Below are 26,874 nucleotides of genomic sequence, written 5' to 3' on the forward strand. Positions count from 1 at the left end.
TCAATAATTCTTGGCCGATTGACAATCTCTAACTTTCACTGGATAGTATTTTGACCCTGTTTGGGCAATGTTTTAAACTTTTGGAACAAAACAGCAAGAGTCAGCCCTTAGAACTTTTTATTTCAGTTTTAATGAGCCCTCTCACGATACTATATAACCACTGCTTCGAGATTATCACCCCCGGGAAAAATATAAACAAACAGATGAATAAGACGCAACCGTTATCAATTTTCTCAGGAAAGAATGTAGTTTTAGTGCCTTTGTACATAGGAGCTTAAAACCTTGGTTCTTGGGCATGTTGAATATGTAGCATAATTTCATTTCTAAGAAATCATTTATGGCTGAATATGGAACTTTCGTTGCAGCATCTTTTAGGAAGTGTGTTGCTCCTTCTGTCTAAAATTAGGCAGACATTCTCAGGCCCTTAATTTTCGGTGGTTACCTTCAAAATTAAAGATTTTTTTCACATCTGGTATAACATAAAAAAAAGAATTCTGGGGACATATTTATTGCGATCAAAACTCCTGTTTTTAGTGTTTTGGTTACTGTCGCTCCATATGTACAGTGTTTTGGCTAATAGTCGCTCCATATGCACAGTTCCTTACCACAAACTTTTTTTTTAACTGTTGAGAAGCACTGCAGAGCCAGTGGCACTAATAGTTTTAAATTCCTATTATACCCTTATTAAAGCATTAAAATGTCTCTTCTAGTCATTTCCAAATATCCTTGCAATTACCTTCAGGATTAAAAATAACATAACAAATAACTAAAATTACCTTTACTTTTTTTAGAACAATATTTAGTATGGTTGGTTTGTCATCAACGACTTTGAAAGCAATCTCACGTGGCTCATATCCCCCTTTATAAACTTCAATAATGTAGTCACCAGGAAGTAAGATCCTCCAATATTCACCACGTGATGATGATTTGAATCCAACATCCCTGTTTCGTATGCGCATTTCAGCCAAGGGTATAGGCACTCCTTCCCCGTCTACTGTCATTCCACGGACTCCTCTTCGAGCCTCACCAAGGAGTTGGAGCAAAGCCTAAAAAAGAAAGTGATGGGTGGTTTCAGTAGTCACTGTTTGCATCTTTTCATAAAAGATGTAAGTGATAGCACTGCAGAGATTTTTTTTTACGTTCTGTGCCCCCGTCCCCAGCTGAAATTCAGCGTCTTCAAAGAACTTATTAAAACTAAGATAGGCCTAAATAATTCAAGCATCCACAGAAACAGATCAGTTGTCTTTAGTATGCCTTTACCTTTATGGTACTAAATGGATCAAGAAGGGTTTGCAAAAGCACAGGATGGTTGGCCCCCAAACGGCCATTGCACCTTCTGGATGAAGGGCCACGAAACGTAGATCAGCACCGCCAGTTTGGGCCTTAAGGGTCTAGTGTTGTCTTACTTACTTTTTACTAAATGGATCATTTTTCGCTGTCATTTTCACCGGACTTAAGAAAATCAGATACTACTTCCTTCTAAAAAAAAATATGCCACTGAGTGGAAGAGAAGAGAGAAAAATGTAGTAGGCTCCTGTGACAAAGGGATTGAAAACAAAATTAATTATTTTACAGAGCTCATTTTAAAAACATTCTTATAGCATTCTTATAAAATTCTTACAAGATTCATTTTTACAACATTCTTTTAAATTATTCGTACTGAGGTCTGAGAGCACGCTGTCAAGATTTCTGAAAAACACTTTACCTGATCTCTCTGATACCGTTTTTAGAACAAAATTAAGTTATGCTTTATCAACGAAAAATTAAAATCCCTTCGTTTATTTTTAGGATTTAAAGTTTAAAACATGGTTTGTACATTCACAAGTTAAAGAGAATATAATTACTTAACTTGTATGTCTAGACTGTAAATTATTTAAGAAAAACAACCTAGGTCTAATTCTTTGAACGTAATTGTTTTTCATAGTATTTTCTTTCACTGCCAGATATGAAGTGAAATCTCTTCATATTAACACCTACATGAAGCATATGCTAATTGCAGCTCTCTTAACAAGTTTATAAGTCTCTCTAATAAGATATTGTAAATACAATTAAAACTTAAAATCATGCGTTGATTGGGTATTTAGAAAAGTCAAAAAAAGAAAATATTTGGAAAAACTTGTTATGTATTTCGAGTAGAATGTATACCTGCTTGAAATACATGTATTTACAAGAAATACCTTTTATTTAAAGTAAATTGATGCAGTGTCTAAAATAGAAAGTTTGTGTCCGGATTAAAACTGTCGGCATTTTAGGACTGATGAAACTTTTTAAAAAAGAAAAAGGGAAATGCACCAACGTAAGGGAGATGTTTAATAGATTAATCAAATCTAACCATAATTCCGTTAACTTTAGCACTGCTTCTTTATCTAAACCTTTACTAGGTTGCAGCTACTGCTGACTAAAAGCCGTCCTGGCTAAGTGGTTGGCACGCTGGCTAAAGAAGTCTTTGTCCAAGGGGCAATGGTTCGATCACTGGCACAGCCATTTATTTGGTTTGGGACGGGGTCAGTGGTATGACTCTGAAAGCACAGCCATAATCGACCCAGCTTTAAATATGTACCTGGAAAGATTTGGGGAAGGTAAGCAGGAAGGTTGTGTGAAAGCACAGGATGGCTGGCCCCAACCTCCCATTGCACTTCCTGGCATAAGGGCCACGAAACGGAAATCAGCACCGCCAGTTTGGATCTTAAGGGTCTAGTGCCTTCACACTTACTTTACTTACTTTACCGCTGCAACCACAATTAGCTGTAATACAGATTAATTCATCTCCTGAAAGGCCAAATAAGACATGAATGAAGGTAAAACATGAATGAAGGAACAAAACAAAAATTGGGTAGATAAACATTTCGTAACTCCAAAAAGTAAACAAATGAAATTTAGTACAATTCAAAAAAATTCACCAAAGGTTAACGTATATAATAAGAGGATGAAGTAGAATCAGGAAATATAGATCAAGACATTATCTGCCATGTAGCGTCATAGGGTATTTGATCAAACTTTATGTTACAGTTACTCCAAACGCGAGTTTGATGAAACTGTAAGCAAGAGTTTGCTTCTCCACTGTGCTACACATACGAAGACACACATACCACTATCATTTATGACATTAAATGCCAGACAAACAAAATCTTCAGAAAGCGTATGCCTATTTAAAAATAAAATATAAACGAAAGCTTTTATAGAGTGGTTCAGATTCTAAATGCGCAAATAATTGACAAAGATTAGAGGGAAGCCAGTATCCCTTCAGTTTATGTAGACACGCAAGATTTTTTTTTAGGGGGGGGCAATAATGATTTTTCTTAAGTTTTATATGATAATTTTAATGATAAGCATCTTGATATTGGCAACATTTGGGAGTCAGGGGGGACGGATAGACCTCGTTGTCTTCCTGCGTATACCCTGGACTCACCCCTCCCCCCCAATAGAAACGTAATGAGGTCTAACTTTTGCTCATTCTCAGTTTAATCGCTCTTATGTGTACATTAAAACTTTACCTTTGAAGATAATTTTAAAATAAATAGTTTTAGAGTCTAACCGTGGATAGATAGTCGCTTGAGATTGGGATCAAATGGTGAATCCCTCAATAACCTTCAGAAGGTAACATACAGATTGAGTGACTTTTTAACAAGTAGCATACCAGATTTTCAAAGAATCTTGCAGGTCTTACAAATAAGGAAGGGGCTGGATTTGGGCTACTGAAAACACATCACCAGGCCCTATTTCAGGCTGCAGACCTATTCTTGTAAATTACGTGACATTTCCACAAATTGCAAGCTATTGGTCATCACAAACCTATACTTTTCCTCTTCCTCCCAGTTCTTCCTAGGGCTATCGTCATAGTATTTCTGAGAGACTTGTAATTGGACTGCTTAAGTCTTTGACCTGGCAGGTGTCAGTGGTTCTATTCATCTATTCAGCTACTCAGAGGTCTGTGTTTTAATTTTGCTTGATTTCAGATTAGTTTCCCACATTACTGTCTAATGAGTATAAATTTTGACAATAATTCTACTGTACTTCTTGAATAGGGGGGGGGGGGAGGGAGGGGCATGACCGAAACTTGAGTGTACCTTAAAGTTTTTACCAAGTGAGTTAGAAATTGAGGAAAAGCTTCCTCTGTAAAACTGTGTGAACTGATTTCCATTCCCCAAATATTTATCTTTGTAGACTGGGAAAAAAAATAATTCCTCAAACTTACTACACAGAATACTCAAGATTGAAATACAGCACAAAAGAGGCTTTCAATCTGGTTTGGTGCATAGAAATTTGAGAAAGTTGATGCTTGAAACACTTACTAGTCTATGATCCTCCCAATGGGCAGGTAGCTCAGCAGCTGGTGGGTATTTGCAGCAGCTCATTTCAATCGTGATTTCTAGACAGCCTCCCCATATATAATTGTAGTCTTGAGCACCACCTGTCATAAAATTATATACTTAATATTTATGTATACAAAGCCACTTTCTCAAAACCAGAAACAGTTTTAGAGGGGGGTAGAGGGGACACTTGCCCTGGGTGTAGAAATTTCAGGGGCGCAAAATTTCAAATAAATAATATAGCGGCTATAATCATTTTGTAATTTTTGAAATTTTAGTTCTTTGAATAAAGTAGGAGGCACAGTTATAAATGAAAATAACTAATAAAATAAAATAAATTTTTAAAATTAAAAATAATTAAATAATACTGATTAAATAATAAAATTAAAATAATTAAATTAAAAACATTCAAAAATATATGATTAATTAATTTATAAACTGAAGACAATTCTGCTTATAAATAAAATTTTGTTCGGCTCAAAAACTTTTTGGGGGACAGGGGGAGCAATAATCAATATTTTGCCCCGGGTGTAAGAGAGGCCAGAACCACCACTGCTCAAAGCAATAAGAGCCACCAGTCTCTTTGTTTTTACTATCGCTACTACTAATGAAAACTCTTTACATCAATAAGCCACAGGAGGCTAATAAGGCTGCACGTACTCAACCTCCCTATTCAATCCTTAATTCCATTATTTTCGAACTTCATTATAGGTACAAAACAAAAAATTATTATTTATAATCGCTTTGCAATCATTGACTGGTTCCCCTAAAACTGAAACAAGTACCGACAGAAACAATTATCTAAATCTGGATACAAAGAAAAAAAAAGAAAAAAAGGGTAAACAGGCTATTTTAACCACCCAAATATCTTACATCTTAAGTCACGTTTTATTTGAGACAAAATAGTTTCAGTTTGGGCTACCATTTCCGGTCTTTTTTCGTTTCGCATAGTTCCGTTTTATTTGAGCCTTCGCTTTGTTTCGTTTCGGTACTGTCTTTGACAAACAAACCACTGGAAAAGAACTAGGCAGCTTACTGGCAAAAGTTTTCAAAATCCGCGAATGCTTCTTAGGTGTTACTAGCTTTTTTAGGCTAGATTAGGACAATAAGTGCTTAAATTTGGGTTTGCAATAGAAGTGATTATTATATTCGTAAAGAGCATAAAAAAAGGCATCAAGTGGTATATTCACTTTATTGGTAAGTCAATAATATGAACTGTCATACATTTACCCATCTGGGAATTTTGAAAGTGAAGTCTGGCTTTTTTCAGGATTCAAAAAGACACAAAGTACTGTAATTTACTAGAGCCAAGAGCATACCTTACAGTAGGCACAAAAAAACAGTGCCGTACCCATATCTGGAAAAATATATCCACCAGGTAAATATTTTCTAACGCCATTTTTATGAAACAAGAGGTGAAACTACCTGGACGAACAAGTTTCGATTTTTGGAATCCAGTTACTGAAAACGGTACGGTTCCTTACGGGATAGCGCAAATAAAATGGCTTTGAGCTTACTAAATACGTAAAAAAACGCTATTAAGGAAACAGGACTTAAACTAAACAGAAATAAGATCAAATAAAAGGCGGCATTAGTGTCTAGAAGTACCATACTTATAAATCTCGTGGAAATTAATGCCGTGTATTTACTTTGTATTATAGGTCGGCACCAGAGCCAAGTTCAAATAGGACCAATTGAGAATCGGAACATATAATTTCAAGAAAACTTTATAACGGTGGGCTAATTATGATTTTATGGGGCCAACAATGGCGCTGATATGTCATTAGTTGCGGTAATTATCGCCAAAGATAGATAGTTAATACCTACGTGGGTTTTTATAATTAGCTAGATAAAATACCTGTTTCGTGGTAGTTGGCGCATAATTTAAAATTTAGAATTTATTTTTTTGTTAACACGAATGGTATAGGGAGAATAGCTAGAACCTAGAAGATTATTGAATAGTCGCACGCATACTTGAAGTTGTATTATTTTGAGTAAAGCCAGCAACTACTTCAAATACCTATGTGTTGACACATTGCCAAAAACGCTACAAAACAAATTTTCAACATTAAACTACTAACAAAATAATATTGAAAACAAAGTAAATAAGATAAGTGATGGAGCATGTTAAAATTTTTATTAAATTGACTTTTAGAATATATCATCTGACATAAAAACGAGGAATGAGTTCAAGTATACAAGAACTAATGAACAAAATCGTACCACTTTCTTCTGAGAGATTGATATTTATTTTCAAGAAAACTGATATTTAACAGAGTGAAATACCAAAACCAACCAACAGGTTACGGTCAGAACCGTTCCTAGGGTTGGTGGCACCTGGAAGAAAATTAATTACACCATCCCCTTCCCGACTCAAATAGAACAAAAAAAGCCGCATCGAAGAGAGAAATTTTATCAAAGTGGACAACCACCTAGCCACATACCCCAGCCATAGCACTCAGGACAACTTTCCCTTTCCGGAGCAGTTTCAGCGGCTCTGGCTAAGGTAGAACTGAAAATAAATAGACATGTTTCTATTCTAAGATAGAAAAATCAACAGTGACGCCTAGTAAAAATTATGCCTTCAGACTGTGGCCCTCTCTCATGCTATTCGCCGTTCTTGTGCGTAAGGGTAGCATCTGACATTTTCAAACTTCTGAGATAATGGCCAAAAATAGTTTGCTGAGCTTTTTTTCAAAGAGAGGATCATCAGGGCGATGCATGTTCACTTCAAATTCCATCATCCTGGTATAGCCATAACCCATCAGCTTAATAAACCCTTTCTCCCAATTACCTCAGAAGTTTTAAGATATCACATTCGAACTGTTGGTGTGAGAGCAATGATATGTCAATTACTGAGAGTCGTAGTAACAGCTTTCCTTAACGAGCAGGAAGGATTTGAGGCCATAAGATACAACTCGCTTTCCAGCAGCAGTATAACCAGAATCCCAATCCGGGAAGAGACCAACTGATTTTTTTTGGGGGGGTGGGTGTGATTTAACTATGGAAAATATTTTTCCACATTATTGTATTATGAAACAGTGTACTTTTACATACTTTCTCAGGTTTTCGTCACGAAGGCTTTAGAACGCTCAAAGGGCCCGGGTAAGTTCTCACCTCCCATGCTTTCATGAAACGAGGCTCCTAAAGATTGACAAATTTTCTCAGGGTAAGCAAGAATCATCGCTTCATTGTGTTACGAGAGCAACACTTTGGTTTTGTCGTGTGTGTTTTTTTTTTCTAGCACCCTGATTTCAGCTTATTCCTAGAAAGTTGTAAGGTTCTAACCTCTGTAGTTTTTTACGGAAAGTGCGGACATTAGGCCGGATTGATGAATGTGACTTTGCATTTTGGAAAGCTTCGTAGAACTCTTGCCTGGGTCCAAAAATCTATTGTTTCTACCCATTTCTGTTTGTGATTTCAGCTGAGTTTATCATTCGTTTTTTTTTTGCAGTTAGGATTGCGGTAGAGAAATGGTATCAGGTGTGCCTCTTAAACTTTAAAAGTTCCTCATTGCTAAAGAAATTAGAATTTATCCTTTGCTCCCTTCTAAGTGATGACGTTAGAAACTTGGCCTACGGCAAAAGAGTCAACTTTTGAACTAAGAAAGATAGAATTTTTTTGACGGCAGTCGATAGCTCTTGATGAGCTGATCAATGTATATGTCATCCATTTTTTGGTAAAAAAAATTCCTTCATGAGATATACCAGTTTGAAACTTTAAAGGGGTTGACAACTTCAGTAGTAAGGCACACACTGAAACCAAAAATAGGCCCATACCAATTGTGAGACATATAGGGGAGTTTTAAGCAACAGTCGGCTGTTATTTCATAATCATCTTCGGCAATGAGGGGTTCGCAACTTTTGCTAGTTGGTGTACCTGTTATTTGTTTCCGGTGTATTTGATGGTAAGACCAATTCGATTCCAGTGGCAAGACATGTAGGGGACTTGTAAGTAATAATCGGCTGTTAGGCTACAATCATCTTCAGCGATGGGGGTTTGCAACTTTTGCTAGTTGCAATGAGGGATTTGCAATTTTGCCAGTTAGAGTACCAAGTATTTATTTTAAGATCAGATTAACAACTTCAGCGTTTAATCGAAGCGAAATGATTAGGACCATTTTTATATTGCTAAAGACCCGACTAGTCTTTCACTTGGAAAATTATATTAAATACGTAATTTATCTGGGCTTATTGCAAAGTATTAACAGATTGATTGTTAAAGCGAAGCTCTAATCAAACAGTTCGTTGTAACGAACTGTAAGTGAGGAGTGACCCGGTTCAGTACCACTCAAAACTCTAAAAAACTAGTATTTTGATACCAATAGATATATCCAAAGAATTGGCTTATTATACTGATTTCAAATATATAAGTTTCATTAAGTTTGATTTTACCAATTTTAAGAACATGAAAAATTTACCTGATTTTCAAAAAAGGGGAAACATCCCCTAAAAGCTACAGAATCTTAATGAAAATCATACCATTAGATTCAACGTATCCGAAAACCCAACTTTAGAGGTTTAAAGCTCCTATCTGAAAAATGTGAAATTTTTAGTTTTTGCCAGGAGAAAGATCACGGATGCGTGTTTATTTATTTATTTGTTTTTTGTTGTTTTTTTCCCAGGGATGATCATATCGACCTAGTGGTCCTAGAATAGCGTGAGAGGGCTCATTCAAACAGAAATTGAAAGTTCTAGTGCTCTTTTCAAGTGACATTGGAAGGCAACCAGGCCCCGTCCCTTTTTCCAAAATCGTCCGATAAAATTTTGATAAAATTTTGAGATAGCCATTTTGTTCATCATAATCGAAATACCCAATAACTATGCCTTTGGATACAACATTACCCCCCTCCCCATAGCCCTAGAGTATAGATCTTTCAGTTACAAAATTTTCCCGTTGTTTACGCATAGTATTTGTTATTGGGAAGTATGTAGGCTATACATCTTCATATGGGGGGGAGGCAAATTCTCTGCTGAGGGTTTCTCCACGGGAGGATTTTCCATGGGGAGGGGAGTTTCGAGGGGCTGACCATATCAGGGGAAATTACGCACTTGGAGAATTTGCCAGAATTCATAAACAAAATTCTTTTTATGTGTCTTGCTTTCTCTGTTCCGTCTTAAGTTCACGCCTGGAGTTGTTAAGGGTGATTGTCAGGGGTAAATTTTCACCGGGATTGAATTGTCCAGAGAACGTTTCTATGGAGAGGGGTATTTCTCCGTGGAGGTGGGGCCGGATTTTCTGGCAATATTTTAAAAACGATCAGAAATTAATATAGAAAACAAGGTTTTTCAGTTGAAAGTAAGGAGCAGCAATAATACTTAAAACGAAGAGAAATTATTACGTATATGAAGGGGATTGCCCCCTCCTCAACACCTCACTCTTTACACTAAAGTTTGAATTTTGTCACAATTCTTCAAAAACGACTCTTGAAACACAAGGCTTTTTTTAATTAGAACAATAAGAATCTTTTTTAAAGGTACTAAAAAACTTCAGCGTTAAGAGCAAGCTGTTGAGGAGGAGTCAATCCCCTTCACATACGTAATAATTTGTGTTCGTTTTGATTTTTAATATTGCTCCTTACTTTCGGTTGAAAAAACTTGTTCTTTTCATTAAATTCCACTAAAAGTAAAAATAAGATTCTAAGGGTGGCTAGAGATTATTTAAAAATTAACAGTTCTTATTTTCGAGTGGTAACATGTAACAAAATGTGGTAACAAAAGCATGGTTTCTATTTGCATAGAGTTGTAGTAACAATTGGTGTTTCTGTGGTAACATTTGGTAAATATAGCAAAAGTTTAGTTTCTATTTGCTTGGAGTTGCAGCAACAAGTTGTTGTTGCTGAGGAGCAACGACTTCCTGTTGCAGTGGTAAAAATTTGTTAAATGTAGTACAAAAAGTATAGTTTCTATTTGCATAGATTTGCAGCAAGAATTGGTGTTTCAGTTGTAAAATGTGGTAAAAGTGTTAGCAAAAGTATAGTTTCTATTTGTTTATAGCTTCAGCAGCAATTTGCTGTTGCTGTGGTAAAATTTCGCAAATGTGGTAGCAAAAGTGTAGTTTCTATTTGCATAGAGTTGCAGCAACAAGTGGTGTAGCTCTGGCAAATTGTGGTAAATGTGGTAACAAAAGGATAGTTTCTATTTGCACAGAGTAGCAGTAATTATTTGCTTGCAAATATCTCGGTTTCTACAATTTCCTCCGTAATTACCTATATTTTACCTAGTTTTTGTATTTACTTTTAATTTTGGTCACAATTTTCAGAAAAATCATGAAAATTAAAAGAAATAAGGATTGAAGAATCAAAAAGACAAAATTGAAAAATAATCATAAACGTTGAATAAAAGTCTAATAATCCTAAAAATATATAATCAAACTTTACCAACTAAAGGATACCAAGCAGCTCCATTAACAGTTCCATTTTGGAATGCAGCTGCTCCAGGCTTGCAAGGTAGCCCTTGGTGCATTGTTGGATGCGTAGAGGCATAAGAGGAAGCCAAATATTTGAATACGTCTGTATCAGGAGTCAACGCAGGTGCCGTAATATATGGCTGCGTTACTGGAAAATTAGAAAACAAAAAAAATTATCTTTAAAGCAGAAAAATAGAAAAAAAACTCAATTATGGTGTCTTTTCTTGACTTGTGTCTATTCTGAAGATCTCATGTTAATAACTTGCCAAATTATGGTAAAGTTCACAGTTCTCCCTCATGTGGATTTTCGGACCCCGATCTGGGCCAGCCACATATGGAGGGGTGAAAGACCCACCTTTCCGAGCTAAAAAATTACCAAAGGCAGCTTTTCTACACAGACTTTCGAATATGGCTTTTCACTACTGATAACCAGGGGCGTCGTTATGGGGGGTGGTGGTGGTGGATAACTCTGTCAAAAATATAAATCACAGAATTATTAGTCCAATAACAACAGTCTGCGTTCAAAATTCAACCTCATCTCCCTTTCAAGTACTCAACTCCCCTTTCACTACGAAAAAAACTCTACGTCCATTTAAGACTGAGTTTTGAAAATTTTGAATAGGGTTTCATGTACACATTCTATTTGCCAAAAATATGTTATTAACTTTAATTATTCCAGATAATATCTAAATATTATATTATATATATCTATATTCTATTTATATATTATACTAGCTAGCGCTTGCCACACGTTGCTGTGGCGTTGCGCCACAGCAAAACGTGGAGTGTAAGCTAGGCGCTCCCCCATCCCCCACTTCATAGGCTGAACTCAGCCTATTTGTTTCTTTTTTTACTGCGAAAACATCAGTGTAATAATGAAAAAAAAAGCTAAACAACTGAATTTAACAGCCTTGCTTAGTAATTATTTGAATATACTGCAGAATCAGTTGGTTCGGGCCTTTTTTTTTTGGTTTACCCGGAATAAACTTTAGACTTAAGTTTCTTACAGGAGTAAGAGCTTCTTACTTAAGTTTTACTTAAGTTTCTTACAGGAGTTCTCCATTACCAGCACCAAACTTCAAATTCTAGTACTTAAGGAAATATTATCCCATTCATTCCTAACAGGTAGAACAAATCGGCATAAACTAAGTTTTCACCCATAGCTCCCTACCCAGAAATACTGAAAAACTACTCTTGTTTCAGACCCACTATACTTATTTCTGCACCATTCATTTTATCAGGAACAGACCTCAATGTCACATTAAATGTAACATTGCACCATCGATTTCATAAAAAAAGCAATGCATTGAAATTATAACAGAGTGCCAAAATACGATTAGATATCCTGGTACGGTGCTTGTTCCCTAAAATTATTAGGACAAAAGCCATCACCGGAGAAAAATGTATTATGTAATTGTGGAGTGATTCTTCCGTTTTGTTTTACCGTCATTTACTTTTGGAAAAGTTTTGTTAAGTTAATTCAGTACTAATTGAAAAACCGCAAGAAAAGGCATCAACAATAGTGTATGAAACGAATTGCAATTGTTACATCTGAACCGAAAGAGTTTTTGGAAGGAGATATTTCGAGTTACTAAGTTCCACTCTGTAGATTATTAGTGCATTTCAGTCACATTTGAGTAACAACTGTCCTAAAAATAAAGTTACCTTGTTTGACTTTCCTAATATGTGTCGGACTTTGTAGAATGGCCTTTGTCTTGGACTACGTCTATTCTAGTGCCGTTATTTAAAACAAGAGCTAACAGCTCATAAGGCACTTGTGACGAGGTCGCAAGAGCCAAGAGCTCATATGGTATGAGCTCTAGCGAAATTCTAAGAATCAATAGATTGCTTTAAAAGGAAAGTCAGAGGCTTAATGCCGGTCGGGATTTAAAATAAGAGCTCTGAATCACGAGATCCTTCTAAATATCAAAATTCATTAAGATCCGATCACCCACTCGTAAGTTGAAAATACCTCAATTTTTCTAACTTTTCCTCTTCCTTCAGCCCCTCAGATGGTTGATTCGGGGAAAACGACTTTATTAAATTAATTTGTGCAGCTCCCTGACACGCCTACCAATTTTCATCGTCCTAGCACGTCCAGAAGCACCAAACTCGCCAAAGCACTGAACCCCACCCCCTAACACCCCCAAAGAGAGCGGATCCAGTCTGGTTATATCAATCAAGTATCTACGACATTTATAAGCGTTTTCCAAGATTTCCGGTTTTCCCCTCAAACTCCCCCCAATGTCAACAGATCTGGTCAGGATTTGAAATAAGAGCTCTGAGACATGAGTTCCTTCTAAATATTAAATTTCAATAAGATTCGATCAGCTGTTCTTAAGTTAAAATACCTCAATTCTTCTAATTTTTCCAAATTAACAACCTCCAGCTCCCCCAAAGAGAACGGATCCGTTTCAATTATGTCAATCTCGTATCTATAACTTGTGCTTATTCTTCCCATCAAGTTTCATCCCGATCTCTCCGCTCTAAGCGTTTTCCAAGATTTCTGGTTCCCCCCTCCAACCCTCTGTGTCTCTGGATCCGATTTGAATTGAAAATGGAGCATCTGAGACATGACATTCTTCTATATATCATGTTTCGCTAAGATCCGATCACCCGTTCTTAAGATAAAGATACCTCAATTTTCACGTTTTCCAAGAATTCCGGTTTCCCCCTCCAACTCCCCCTAATGTCACCAGATCTGGTTGGGATTTAAAATAAGAGCTCTAAAGCACAAGATCGTTCTAAATATCCAATTTCATTAAGATCTGATCACCCGTTCGTAAGTTAAAAATACCTCATTTTTTTTCTAATTTTTCCGAGTTACTCCCCCCCCCACAACTCCATCAAAGAGGGTGGATCCAGTCCGGTTATCTCAGTTACATATCTTGGACTTGTTTTTATTCCTCCCACCAAGTTTCATCCTAATATCTCCGCTTTAAGTATTTTCCAAGATTTCCGCCCCCCCCCCCAATGACGCTGGATCCGGTCGGGATTAAAATGAGGGATCTGAGTTACGAGGTCCTCCTAAATATGAAATTTCGTTAAGATACGATCACTCCTTCGTAAGTTAAAATACCTCATTTTTTCTAATTTTTCAGAATTAACCCTCCCCCCCCCCAACTCTCCCAAATAGAGCGAATCCGTTCCGGTTATGTCAGTCACGGATGTTGGACTTGTTTCTATTCTTACCACCAAGTTTCATTCTGATCTCTCCGCTTTAAGTATTTTTCAAGATTTCCGCCCCCCCCCACTCCCTCCCTTAATGACTCTGAATCCGGTCGGAATTTAAAGTAAGAGATCTGAGTTACGAGGTCCATCTAAATATGAAATTTCATTAAGATCCCATCACTCCTTCGTAAGTTAAAAATACCTCATTTTCTCTAATTTTTAAGAATTAAACCTCCCCCCAACTCCCCTAAACAGAGCAGATCCATTACGGTTATTTCAATCCACTCCCCCCCCCCAGATAGTCAAATCGGGAAAACGACTATTCCTAATTTAATCTGGTCCGGTCCCTGATACGCCTGCCAAATTTCATCGTCCTAGCTTACCTGGAAGCGCCTAAAGTAGCAAAACCGGGACTGACAGACCAATAGAATTTGCGATCGCTATATGTCACTTGGTTAATACCAAGTGCCATAAAAAGAAGGGGGGGAGTAGATTAGACCATGGGAATGAAAGAGGTATAAGCCTAGGCAATGGTTATTAGTAAAGAAATAAGAAAAACAAGTTTTATAACTGAAAGTAAGGAGTGACTTTAAAACTTAAAACGAACAGAAATCACTTCGTAAATGAAAGGGTCTGCTTCCTCATCAACGCCCTGCTCTTTACGTTAAAGTTTGACTCTTTCCCTCAAACCTTTTTTTTTTAAACAGTAAAAAACTTTAGCTTAAAGAGCGGGGCGTTGATGAGGAAACAGCCCCTTTCATATAGAACGTTTTTGAATCAACGCATGTTTTGATTTTGGCTCTCCGCAAAGGAATAAATAAAACGAAATTTGCATATTTATTTTTTTTTAGCTCAATGGCTTTCTCATAGTTTTGATCGAATGATTTTGAGAAGAAAAGAGCGGGGGAGGAAGCCTAGTTGCCCTTCGATTTTTTGGTTACTTAAAAAGGCAACTAGAACTTTCAATTTTTTACGAATCTTTTTATTAGTAAAAGATATTCGTAACTTATAAATTAGCTTACGTAACGAACTTTTGTATTCTCATGTTTTTATTACATATATGACGGGGTTCACCCTCTCGTCAGTACCTCGCTGTTTGCAATAAAGCTTAAATTTTGTCCCAATTCATTAAGAATGACCCCTGAATAACAAAAGCCGTAGAATAGTTGAAATTACTGAAAATACTTTAGCGTAAAGTATTTAGGGCAAAATTTAAGTCTTGCATTATCAGTCGAATGGAAAGAAAATTAAATTCTGGTGGGTAAAAACAGATGGGAAAAAATGATTCAGAGATGAAAAAAATTACGGAGTTTACCGCTTAAAGAGTTAATTCCTTGCGACACGCGGGATTGATCCTGGAACCTTACAATCAGGTATCTCAGCCACATCCACTACGCTGTCACAAGGTGAACGAATATGTGATTTTTCAAAGTTCTGCTATTATCAAATTTTATTGTAGAAAAATCATAATTGTTGGTTTTGTGTTTTCTTGTGGGGAGTTGAGGCTTTAAAGCAATGGCTGTGAATACATACTAACTCCATAACTGACATAGGGACAAGATGATCACAGTGCATGATTCCTTTCTTATGCTTTTAACAAATATAATAACCAACTCCCACACAAATACGCGCCCTCCTCCCTGATGGTCACACAGGGAGGAGGGTTCAGAGTATGATGATGAATCAAGAAGTTAAGCAGGATTTAGAGAAATGTTTGGTTTTAATAGAAGATGGAAAAATAGATGAGCCACTAGTGTTAGTATATGATGCTGTATATAAAGTAGGTTCAAAGTTAAATTACAGAGTTAAGAATGATATTAACAATTGATATTTTGATGAAGACTGGGAAAGGAAACATCAGAAAGTTTTGGAGGCGCTGGGGAAAGTGAGGGATAGTATAGGTAGTAGGGAAAATATTAGATTTTTGATGGATTATAAGTTGATTCAGAAAAAGAAAATGATTCAGAAAATGTTGAATATCAAGAAAGAAGAGCATGAATTAGGAAAGTAGAGCAATTTATTTTATTTATTTTATTTCCCTTACATACAAAACCATAACATTTCTTTCACAAAATGCTGCCGCACCAAGAAAAACTTTACAGTTTTGTAGACGTACGGCAATAACAAGTAAAAATATATGTTTGATTAAAAATCACAACATAACCATAATCAACTCAAACTTCGAATCAATCTCTCTCATTTAAAGAAACAGCACAATATTTACCCCCCCCCCCCCGCCAACCAAAAAACACATAACAACCCCAAAAATCCCCCGATACCACACTCCACAGGTCCATCCCAGCTGAAGAAAGAATGTAGAGAAGGGGAAATTAGGACGATTTGGCCTATAGTAAATAAAATCTATAGGAAGAATAGAGGCTAATGATGGTATACCTGCAGTAGATTCTTGGTCTTTACATTTAGAGGAGAGAGCAAAAAAAAGTGATTAGGGACCAAGGAGGAACTAAATCGAGACTAGACCTGGTATCTGTAGTAAGTGATGTAGCAGCTAGCCCAAAGAAAGAATGTGATTATGATTTGGTTGCTCCCATTCAGGTAAGTTAAGTTCGGGAGACAATGAAAGAAATGAGAGGCGGGTCTGCTCTAGGTATATATGGTATACCATCCGCACTTCGGAAGTGGGACGGGCATGGCTGCTGCCTGTTATATAGACTTTAGACTTGACTTTATTCAACAAGAAATGATATACATAAATCTTACACAAAGGAGACAGGGAGGCACCTCGTTTTGTCTCCTTTAACAATAGAGAGAAAAAAAAGAAGGAATTACACCTCAATAACTCACAAGGAGTACATAGAGAAAGAGAGAGAGAGAGAGAGAGAGAGAGAGAGAGAGAGAGAGAGAGAGAAGAAGCGGAAAAAAATTGACTCATGGAGACACGAATGGGACTTATAAACTAATTTAGAAATAAATTACTTTACATTCAGTCCCTGCTACTATAGACAGAAAGAACTATCTTTTTCAATTTCTTTGTATATATATAGAGTGATGGTGGCTCACTTAGTAAATCAAATAGTTTACATTTATTGGCAATCTCTGGAAGTTGATATTTTAAACTTAGTCTTGATCTCTCATTTTTACTAAACTTGAGAGTTTAAAATTTGACAATGTGGAAGACAGATGGAATAATTTTAGAAAAACAATTTGTGAAGTTGCTGATGGTGTCCTAGGGAAGAGTGCTAAGACTGCAACTAGGAATATTAGTGAAAAAGCTTTAGGTTTAATAGAGAGTAGAAGGGGTTTGTATAAGAATTATCTGAGTGATAAGTCGTATGAAAACAAAAGGAATGTAAAAAAAGGGAAGATTGCATTAAAATATGAACTAAGAAGATGTGAAGTGGAGGCCATAGATAAAATTGCTGAGGATCTGAAGATGCAGCTAGACGGCATAATAGTAAAATATTATACTGGCATGTTAATTAATTGAAAGGGAGTAGTCAATCCAGACTAGTCCCACTTAAAGATAGAAATGGGGCAACAACTAGTGATAAGGAAAAAGTTAAAGGGATGGGTGGAACATTTTGAGAATGTGCTAAACAGAGATACAGTTGCAGGAAAAGATATAGATGAAAATGAAAAACTTTGTGATACCTTGGATGTGAAGGAAGATTTGTTTAGTGAGGAAGAATTAGCGACAGTACTAAAAGGATTAAAAAATAATAAGGCTCCAGGTGCTGATAGTGTGATAAATGAGTTTCTTAAACATGGTGGCTTTGAGGTTAGGAATTCCATAAAAAACAAGTTTTTTGAAATGAAAGTAAGGAGCGACATTAAAACTTAAAACGACCAGAAATTACTCCGTATATGAAAGGGGATTTTCCTCCTCGACACCCCGCTCTTTACGCTAAAGTTTTTTATTGTTTTAAATAGTAGAGTTGCGAGAAAGAATCAAACTTTAGCGCAAGGAGCGGGGTGTCGAGGAGGAAAAGCCCCTTTCATATACGGAGTAATTTCTGTTCGTTTTAAGTTTTAATGTCGTTCCTTACTTTCATTTCAAAAAACTTGTTTTTTTTATTTAATTTCTGAAAGTTTTTGAATTAATGCATGTCTGATTTTGGCTCTCCGTACATAAATTATTAAAATGAAATTTGCATATTAATTCTTTTTTGGCTAAATGGCTTTCTCTTAGTTTTGATCAGACGATTTTGAGAAATAAGGGGTGGGGCAGGAGGCCTAGTTGCCCTCCAATTTTTCGGTTACTTAAAAGGGCAACTAGATCTTTTAATTTTTAACGAACGTTTTTATTAGTAAAAAAAATATACGTAACTTAAGAATTGACTTACGTATCAAACATTTATATTATTATATTTTTGATTATATATGTGAGGGGGTTGGTCCCCTCGTTAATACCTCGCTCTTCACACTAAATCTTGTTTTGTCCCAATTCTTTAAGAATGACCCCTGAATCAGAAAGGCCGTAGATTAAATAGTTGAAATTACTTAAAAATTTTTTAGCATAAAGAGCGAAGTATTTATCTCCTCCTAAATACCTCGCTCTTTATGCTAAAGTATTTTTAGAACCCCTCATATGCGTAATAATCTCTGTTCGTTTTAATGCTTCTCCTTACTTTCAATTGAAAAAACTTTTTCATGTTTATATTTTCATTGTTTTTTTTTAATAGTAATGCTAGAAAATCCTGCGCCCTTTTCATTGAATTTCTCTTCCCCCATGCAATATTCCTCCAAGGAAAGATCTTCCCATATAGACCCCTCCCCTGAACCCTACACCCAAACCAAAAAAATCCCCCTGATAACGTCGGTACACTTCCCAGTAACCATTACTGTATGTAAACATTGGTCAAAGTTTGTAACGCGCAGCCCCTCCCCCAGGGAATGTGGGGGGGGGAAGTCATCCCCTAAGACATAGTTATTATGGTTTTTGACTATGCGGAACAAAATGGCTATCTCAAAATTTTGATCCATTGACTTTGGGAAAAAAACGAGCGTGGGAGGGGACCTAGGTAACCTCCAATTTTTTTGGTCACTTTAAAAGGGCACTAGAACTTTTCATTTCCGTTAGAATGAGCCCTCTTGCAACACTCTAGGACCACTTGGTCGATATGATGACCCCTGGAAAAAAAACCCAAAAAACAAACAAACAAATAAACACGTACCCGTGATTTGTCTTATGGCAAAAAATACAAAATTCCACATTTTTGTAGATTGGACCTTGTAATTTTTTCTATAGAGTTCTCTGATACGCTGAATGCGATGGTGTGATTTTCGTTAAGATCCTATGACTTTTAGGGGGTGTTAACCCCTATTTTCCAAAATAAGGCAAATTTTCTCAGGCTCGTAACTTTTAATGACAAAGACTAAATTCGATGAAACTTATATATTTAAAATCAGCATAAAAATTCAATTCTTTTGATATATCTTTTAGCATTGAAATTCTGTTTTTTAGAGTTTCGTTTACTATTGAGCCGGGTCGCTCCTTACTACAGTTCGTTACCACGAACTGTTTGATAAGCTACTGAAGATTATGAATTTGATTTTTGAAAAAAGGGAAGTACCTAATGATTTTAGGAAAGTCTTGATTAAACCACTGTATAAGAAAGGTGACAAGAGTGAGTGTTGTAATTATCGTGGCATTAGTCTTGTCTCTGTAGGTAGCAAATTACTTAGTAATATGATACTTTTTAGACTGAGAGATGCTGTAGACAAAGTTTTAAGGGAAGAACAGTGCGGTTTTAGGTAGGGGATGTGTCAACCAAATTTTCACTTAATAATTGAGAGGTCCCTTCGTTGTCAAATACCTTTGGTCCTCGGTCTTATCGATTATGAGAAAGCTTTCGATTCTGTTGATAGAAGAGCGTTAGCAAAGGTCTTATCCTTATATGGTGTACGAGAAAAATACATTTAAGTGATTTGTGCTATGTACGACAATCAAATAAAAAAAACAATTTTTTTTTAACTGAAAGTAAGGAGCGACATTAAAACTTAAAACGAACAGAAATTACTTCGTATATGAAAGGGGCTGCTTCCTCATCAACGCCCCGCTCTTTACACTAAAGTTTGACTCTTTCTCTTAACTCTACTTTTTAAAACGGCAAAAAACTTTAGCGTAAAAAATGTTTTCACATTTATTTTTTCATTTTTTTTCTAAATAATGCTAGAAAATCCTGCGCTCCTTTCACGGAAATTTTCTTCCCCCATGACAAATTCCTCGATGAAAAGTTCCCCCAGCATATCCCCCTCTTCTCAGCCCCTCCCCCACCCAAAAAATACCCTTGAAAATGTCTGTACACTTCCCAATACCCATTGCTATATGTATGCACTGGTCAAAGTTTGTAACTTGTAGCCCCTCCCACGGGGACTGTGGGGGAGTAAGTCGTCCCCAAAGACATAGTTATAAGGTTTTTCGACTACGTTGAATAAAATGGCTATCTCAGAATTTCGATCCGTTGACTTTGGGAAAATAATTAGCGTGGGAGGGGGCCTAGGTGCCTTCCAATTTTTTTGGCCACTTAAAAAGGGCACTAGAACTTTTCATTTCCGTTAGAATGATTCCTCTCGCAAAATTCTAGGACCACTGGGTCAATACGATTACCCCTGGAAAAAAAAAAACAAAAAAAAAAAACGAATAAACAGGCTTCCGTGATCTGCCTTCTGGCAAAAATAAAAAATTCCACATTTTTGTAGATAGGAGCTTGAAACTATTAAAATAGGGTTCTCTGATACGCTGAATTTGATGGTGTCATTTTCGTTAAGATTCTATGACTTTTAGGGGGTGTTTCCCCCTATTTTCTAACATAAGGCAAATTTTTCTAAAATAAGGCAAATTTTCTCAGGCTCGTAACTTTTGATGGGTGAGACTAATCTTATGAAACTTATATATTTAAATCGGCATTAAAATGCAATTCTTTTGATGTAACTATTGGTATCAAAATTACATTTTTTTAGAGTTTCGGTTGCTATTGAGCCGGGTCGCTCCTTACTACAGTTCGTTACCACGAACTGTTTGATAAAGCCTCTTGACTAAATGTACAGTTTAACACCATAGCAGGTATTACTTAAGGCTGTTTCGCTTATGCAACATCGGTTTTACTCTATATATTACAAGGATATTGGAACTCTATATTTAATTTTAGAGCTTGACGTTTGAGGCTTGACACGTTCGCTGTCTGATTAAAAGCTATTTATATTTTCATCTTTTTTCATTACAATCAGAAATTTTTGATTAAAAATAGAAAATTTTAACTTGACTTTATTTTAACTAAACTTGATGAAACTTATATATTTAAAATCAGCATTAAAATGCGATTCTTTTGATGTAGCTTTTGGTATCAAAATTCCATTTTTTAGAGTTTTGGTTACTATTGAGCAGGGTCGCACCTTACTACAGTTCGTTGCCACGAACTGTTTGATAATACTGCTGCGGTTAGGGTAGGAAATGAGTTTAGCAACTGGTTTTGTATTAAATCAGGAGTTAAGCAGGGTTGTGTTCTATCCCCATTTATATGGATCATTTTGATGGACTTCGTCTTAAGGAACACAGGAAAGGCAATTGGAGACCACGGAATCAAATGGGGAGGAAAAACGCTCCTGGACTTAGATTATGCTGATGATTTAAGCATATTAGATGAAAGTGTGAGCAAAATGAATGAATTTTTGGAGGTTTTGCGAGTTCAGGTAGGCTTGAAAATTAATGTGAAGAAGACTAACTCACTAAGGCTAGGAATAAGTGAAGATGAAAAGGTGACGTTGGGTAACGAAAAGATTGATCAGGTTGGCAGCTTCACTTACTTTGGTAGTATTATTAGTAAAGACGGTGGGAGCAGTGAAGACGTTAAAAGTAGAATAGCTAAGGATCAGGGTGTTTTTTCACAATTAAAAAAAAGTTTGGAAGAATAGAAAGATAGGTCTGCAAACCAAGATTAGAATATTGGATGCCACTGTGATGACAGTGGTCAAATATGGCTCTGAAGCATGGGCGCTCGGAAAAGCAGATGAAAATTTTCTAGATGTTTTCCAGAAAAATTGCCTACGGATTGTTCTGGGTACCCGGCTCACTGACCGTATTTCAAACAGTAGGTTGTACGAAAAATGTGGTTCAATCCCGCTTTCTAAGGCTGTAATGAAAGAAAGGTTGAGATGGCTAGGTCACGTTCTCCGGGCGAAGGATGACAGATTGCCGAAGATTGTCCTTTTTGGCCAAACGTCTGGGGCTACACGGAAAGTAGGTCGTCCTTGTCTGGGTTGGGAGGATGGCATAAGTAAAGATTTAAAGGAAATGGAAACTTCCTGGGAGGGTGTAAAGAGGGAGGCCTTGAATAGATTAGGTTGGATAGATTAGGAGGAGCGTGTGGTGGCTTGATGCTGTTGTGAGTTCTTAGTAGTAGCAGTAGTAGTCTCATTTTTAATAAAAGGAAAAAGAAACTTATTCCTTGCTCTTGATAAATGGCTATGTTTATCTTCAACCACGAGTTTCATGTTATTAAAAAAATTATCCCTACGCTGGATTTCTAAAAACCATTTGCCTATATTATGGTAAAAAATTTGTTGTAAAAGAAGAATATCAAGAAATCAAAAAGATGTTTTGGTTTCAGATAATTCATTTGTCTTCCTAGGGTGTGTTAAAAAAAAAGGTTGAGGATTCTTATCGACTTGTTTTGAACAATTTGGAGTCTTCGTAAATGTGAATGGAATTTCAGCATCCAAAAGGTCGGGCAATATTGAAAATAGCATCCAACTGATGAAAAATATAATTTTCTCATTACTTGGCAAGGAAACAGGAACTTTACATTATATAAACAACCAGGATATCTGGACACTGTTGCCTCGAGTTTATTAATATTGACCTTAAAAGACAGAGTTGAGTCAATGTAGATACCTAAATATCTAAATACATCCACTCTTTTTATGGAGGAAGTTCCAATAATAATAGTTTTAAATTACACACGCTTCACTGCTCTCAAGCTTCTAAAAAAAACAACACAAATTCCGACTTCTCTAGGTTAGGTATTAGTCGATTAGCACGAAACCAAGAGTTTACATTAAAAGCAACAGTTTCGAGGGCCACTCGTAGGTCCTTTTCGTTGCCAGCCTTCAAACTAACAGCTGTGACATCTGAAAACTATACTGGTAATTCATCATTCAAAGGCATGCAGTTTGGGAGGTCATTTATGTAGATAAAAAAAAGTAACGGTCCCAATACAGACCCTTGAGGAACCCCTATATTTTCTAAAGGAAAACTATGAGATGATTCCTCACCAACTTCGACTGTAAAACTTCTTTCTAATAAATAAGATCTCACTAACTCAAGAGCTATTCCACGAATTCCTATATTTTCCAGCTTATCAAAAAGAATTGCATGTTCTATTGTATAAAAAGCTTTTATAATGTCAAAAATATAGTTGCCGCCAAATAACTATCATCCATAGCATCTGATAAGAAATTGCGTAAAGCAGCCACTGCTTGCTCTGTTGACTTACCACGCAAGAAACTAAACTGATTGGGAGAAAAAAATATTCTTTACCAGAAATTAAGTAAATCTACTCTTTATTATTTTTTCAGAAACTATAGAAACAGGTGATAAAACAGTAATAGACCTATAATTATTTGGATTATCTTTAGTGCCTTTTTAAACAGGGTAAAACCTTTGGTACTTTAAGACAAACTGGAAAAACAAAATTTCATGCAAGAGTTGAAAATAAATAAAAGCGGCTGACAAAGTACTTCAGCTAATTCTTTAAACAGAGAAGACGACATACCATTACATCCTATCGAAAATCGGTTTTTCAAACTATTAAGAGCCCTTTGGAATCCCAACAACTGCTTAGGGTACATAAAAATAGTCTTATCCACTTTATTGGAATGTATTTTCTATGATTATGTGTTCAAGCAGAAATTTGATCCACTAGATCACATCCAATTTTCTTAAAATGGTTAGCAAATGCTTTTGCCATTACTCTCCCATCTGTTATTTTAACTCCTTCATTAGTTGTAATGTGAAATGGAATATTTCTTGTTTTGACATTATTTGTTCTTTCATTTATTATTTTCCATATTTTCCACGGTGAATCGCATTCACGAAATTTCTTTTGATAATATTTTGCTTCTTTTTCTCTGAGAGCAAAAGTTAACCGATTTTTATATTTTTTTTAGGTTTTCAATATTAATTTCATTTGGATAATGCATCTTCACCTTATATAATCTATTTTTTTCTTTTATACTATTGAACAAGCTTTGAGTAGCCCATGGCTTACGAGGTAAATCCTGACTTTTTCTTAATACCAAAGGACATAGTCGGTCAAATATTTGGTTAAACTTACTATAAAATAATAAAATTAACTGATTCGGGTCTTCAATATTTAACAGATCACTCCAATCTATATCTCTTATTTTTATTTCCATCTCATCTATTTTTTTCTGGTTAATTACCCTCTTATAACTTTTATTTGGTCTCTTTTCACGCTCAATTCCTGATCCAGAGAGGTAAGAACAACAACACAATGATCAAACGTATCATTTAAAATAATATGGGTATCAAAGTAATTTTACGATGTGAAAATGTTATCAATAAGAGTTCCATGGTAATTTTCGACGGTAGTAACCAAGTACGTAACAAACCATGCAAAAATGAAATTTTCAAAATGCCAATCCTTTATTAGATGTCAAAGCATTATGACGCATTAAATCAACATTAAAATCTCCCATTACATAAAATAGATAGTGTTGCTGGGTGAGAGCACCTAACAATGACTCATATTGCATTAAAAACTCTTGAAGACTAGATGATGGTGGCTAATATACTACAATTACCAAAAAAAAAATTATTTCTTCCATCATTCACTTCTACTAGACAACTCTCAAATATCATCTCAATATTTCAAAGCATAAAATCATTAAGTAAAGAAGAGGCAAAGTCATCTCGCATAAAAATACCTACTCCTCCCCTCCCATTCTGTTTGCGACTAACACCAAAAATCGATAATTTTCATAATGTTGAAATTTATTATTTTCATCAAGAAATGTTTCCAAAATTCCTAACACATCTGTTGAAGATACATTAAAAAATCCTGCAAAAAATTTAGGCTGCTATTTAGTCCTCTACAATTCCAAAATGTCATTTGTTTTATATGATTATTTAAAGGTGGAATATCATATAACACATCACGAACTCATATAACACACAATATAACAGATAATGTAACAAAATGAGTTCGTGACATTCGTAGTTCCCTTAGAATTAAACAAAAAGAATTTAATGTAAAAGAAATTAGTTCTTGGATCCCCCCCCCCCCCAGTGGTTCCACCTGTATTATGCTTAATTGATAATTAACAAAAAGTAAATGTTAAGTGGTATAAAGTCCTGTAAGTGAGATACATGTATGAGAAATAGATTGAAATAGTCGCTTAGTATTTTTTAGTGGATTTATAGTTCATCATGAGTATTTGTGACTTATTTATTGGATTTATGACTTTAGTTGGCTTATGATCTAGCTCATGTATCCATGTTAAATTGTGCTCGCCTTCATATGATGACACGAATAATGGCTGAAATAAATAAGAAGGCAAGAAGAGTTTATATTCTTCTTTTTTCCTTTTCTTTTTTGTTGTTGTTGTTCTTATTTCTATTTTATTTTTCTTTGTTCTTATTTTCGAAATATTCATCTTTTTTCTCTTCTTTTTTACTTTTCTTTCCTCTTTTTGTATTTACATCGGCTCACTGAGATGGGATGCGGAATTATTATTGAATTTGGATTATGGATGATTTGAATATGTTACAAATCTCTGCTGGTAGTTTGGAGGAACTGGAAAAATATCCTCTTGATATAATTAAATATTTTCATAAATTTTCGTCACAAGATTAAGATTTGTCAGTTCTTTATATTGCACCTAAAAATAAAAATTTATGTATTCATGATATTCCACCTTTAAATAATCATATAAAACAAATGTCATTTTGGAATTGTAGAGGACTAAATAGCAGCCTAAATTTTTTGCAGGAATTTTTTTAATGCATCTTCGACAGATGTGTTAGGAATTTTTGAAACATTTCTTGATGGGGGTTGGAGGGGGAAACAGAAATCTTGGAAAGAAGAAATCTTGGAAAACGCTTAGAGTGGAGAGACTGGGATAAAGCTTGACGGGGAGAATAAGCACAATTTCTAGATACGTGATTGTCATAGTTAGAACGGATCCGATTTCTTTGGGGGAGTTGGGGGAGGGGTTTATTTTGAAAAAATCGAAAAATTGAGGTATTTTTAACTAATGAACGGTCTAACGGGTCTAATGAACGGATGATCAGATCTTAATGAAACTCTATGTTTAGAAGGGTCTTGTGCTTCAAAGCTCTTATTATAAATCCCGACCAGATCTAGTGACATTGGGGGGAGTTGGCAGGGAAAACCAAAAATCTTGGAAAACGCTTAGAGTGGAGAGATCGGGATGAAACTTGGTGTGTAGAATATGCAAATGTCGTAGATAAGTGATTGAAGTAACGGGACTGGATCCGCTCTCGTTGGGTGAGGTAGGGGGGTCCAGTGCTTTGGCGAGTTTGGTGCTTCTGGACTTGCTAGGACGATGAAAATTGGTGGGCATGTCAGGGACCTGAACAAATTGACTTGATAAAGTCGTTTTCCTCGATTTGACTATCTGGGGACTGAAGGGAGAGGAAAAATTAGAAAAAATGAGGTATTTTTAACTTACGAGTGGGTAGTCGGATCTTAATCATAACCACTTTTAGGACATCAAATAAGGTATACGCCAAAAAGTATGGGTATCTTACAAGAGTGGGAACTGATGTTGGTGTCGACAAAAAACTCTCAACGACATCTAGCGTTAGGCAACACTTGGCATTTTCCAGTGTAATAGAAAGAATAATAAATTTAATTTGTTTAGTTCGTAAAATGATGTAGTAATAAGTGTCTGATCTCAGTTCTAGACAGAAAAACGATTACAAAGCTTGAAAAATGTCAAGTGTAGGCAAAAGCTAGATAGCACTGATTACTAGATGGCA

General features: G+C 35.8%; 2 protein-coding genes across 2 annotated transcripts in view; one reads left to right on the forward strand and one right to left on the reverse strand.

The window, feature by feature from the left end:
- The window catches only part of LOC136038653 (uncharacterized), a 150,952-nt gene that overhangs the window by 10,019 nt on the left and 114,059 nt on the right, over window positions 1-26,874 (forward strand). The window lies entirely within an intron of this gene.
- The window catches only part of LOC136038644 (carboxypeptidase M-like), a gene marked incomplete in the record, with an annotated part of 99,188 nt that overhangs the window by 1,968 nt on the left and 70,346 nt on the right, over window positions 1-26,874 (reverse strand). Inside the window, 3 exon segments of the mRNA XM_065721896.1 lie at window positions 777-1,046; window positions 4,293-4,411; window positions 10,690-10,866. Of these exon segments, the coding sequence (XP_065577968.1) occupies window positions 777-1,046; window positions 4,293-4,411; window positions 10,690-10,866 (566 nt within the window).

The sequence above is a fragment of the Artemia franciscana genome, chromosome 2, assembly GCF_032884065.1.
Source record: "Artemia franciscana chromosome 2, ASM3288406v1, whole genome shotgun sequence".
In the NCBI taxonomy this organism is placed as follows: domain Eukaryota; kingdom Metazoa; phylum Arthropoda; class Branchiopoda; order Anostraca; family Artemiidae; genus Artemia; species Artemia franciscana.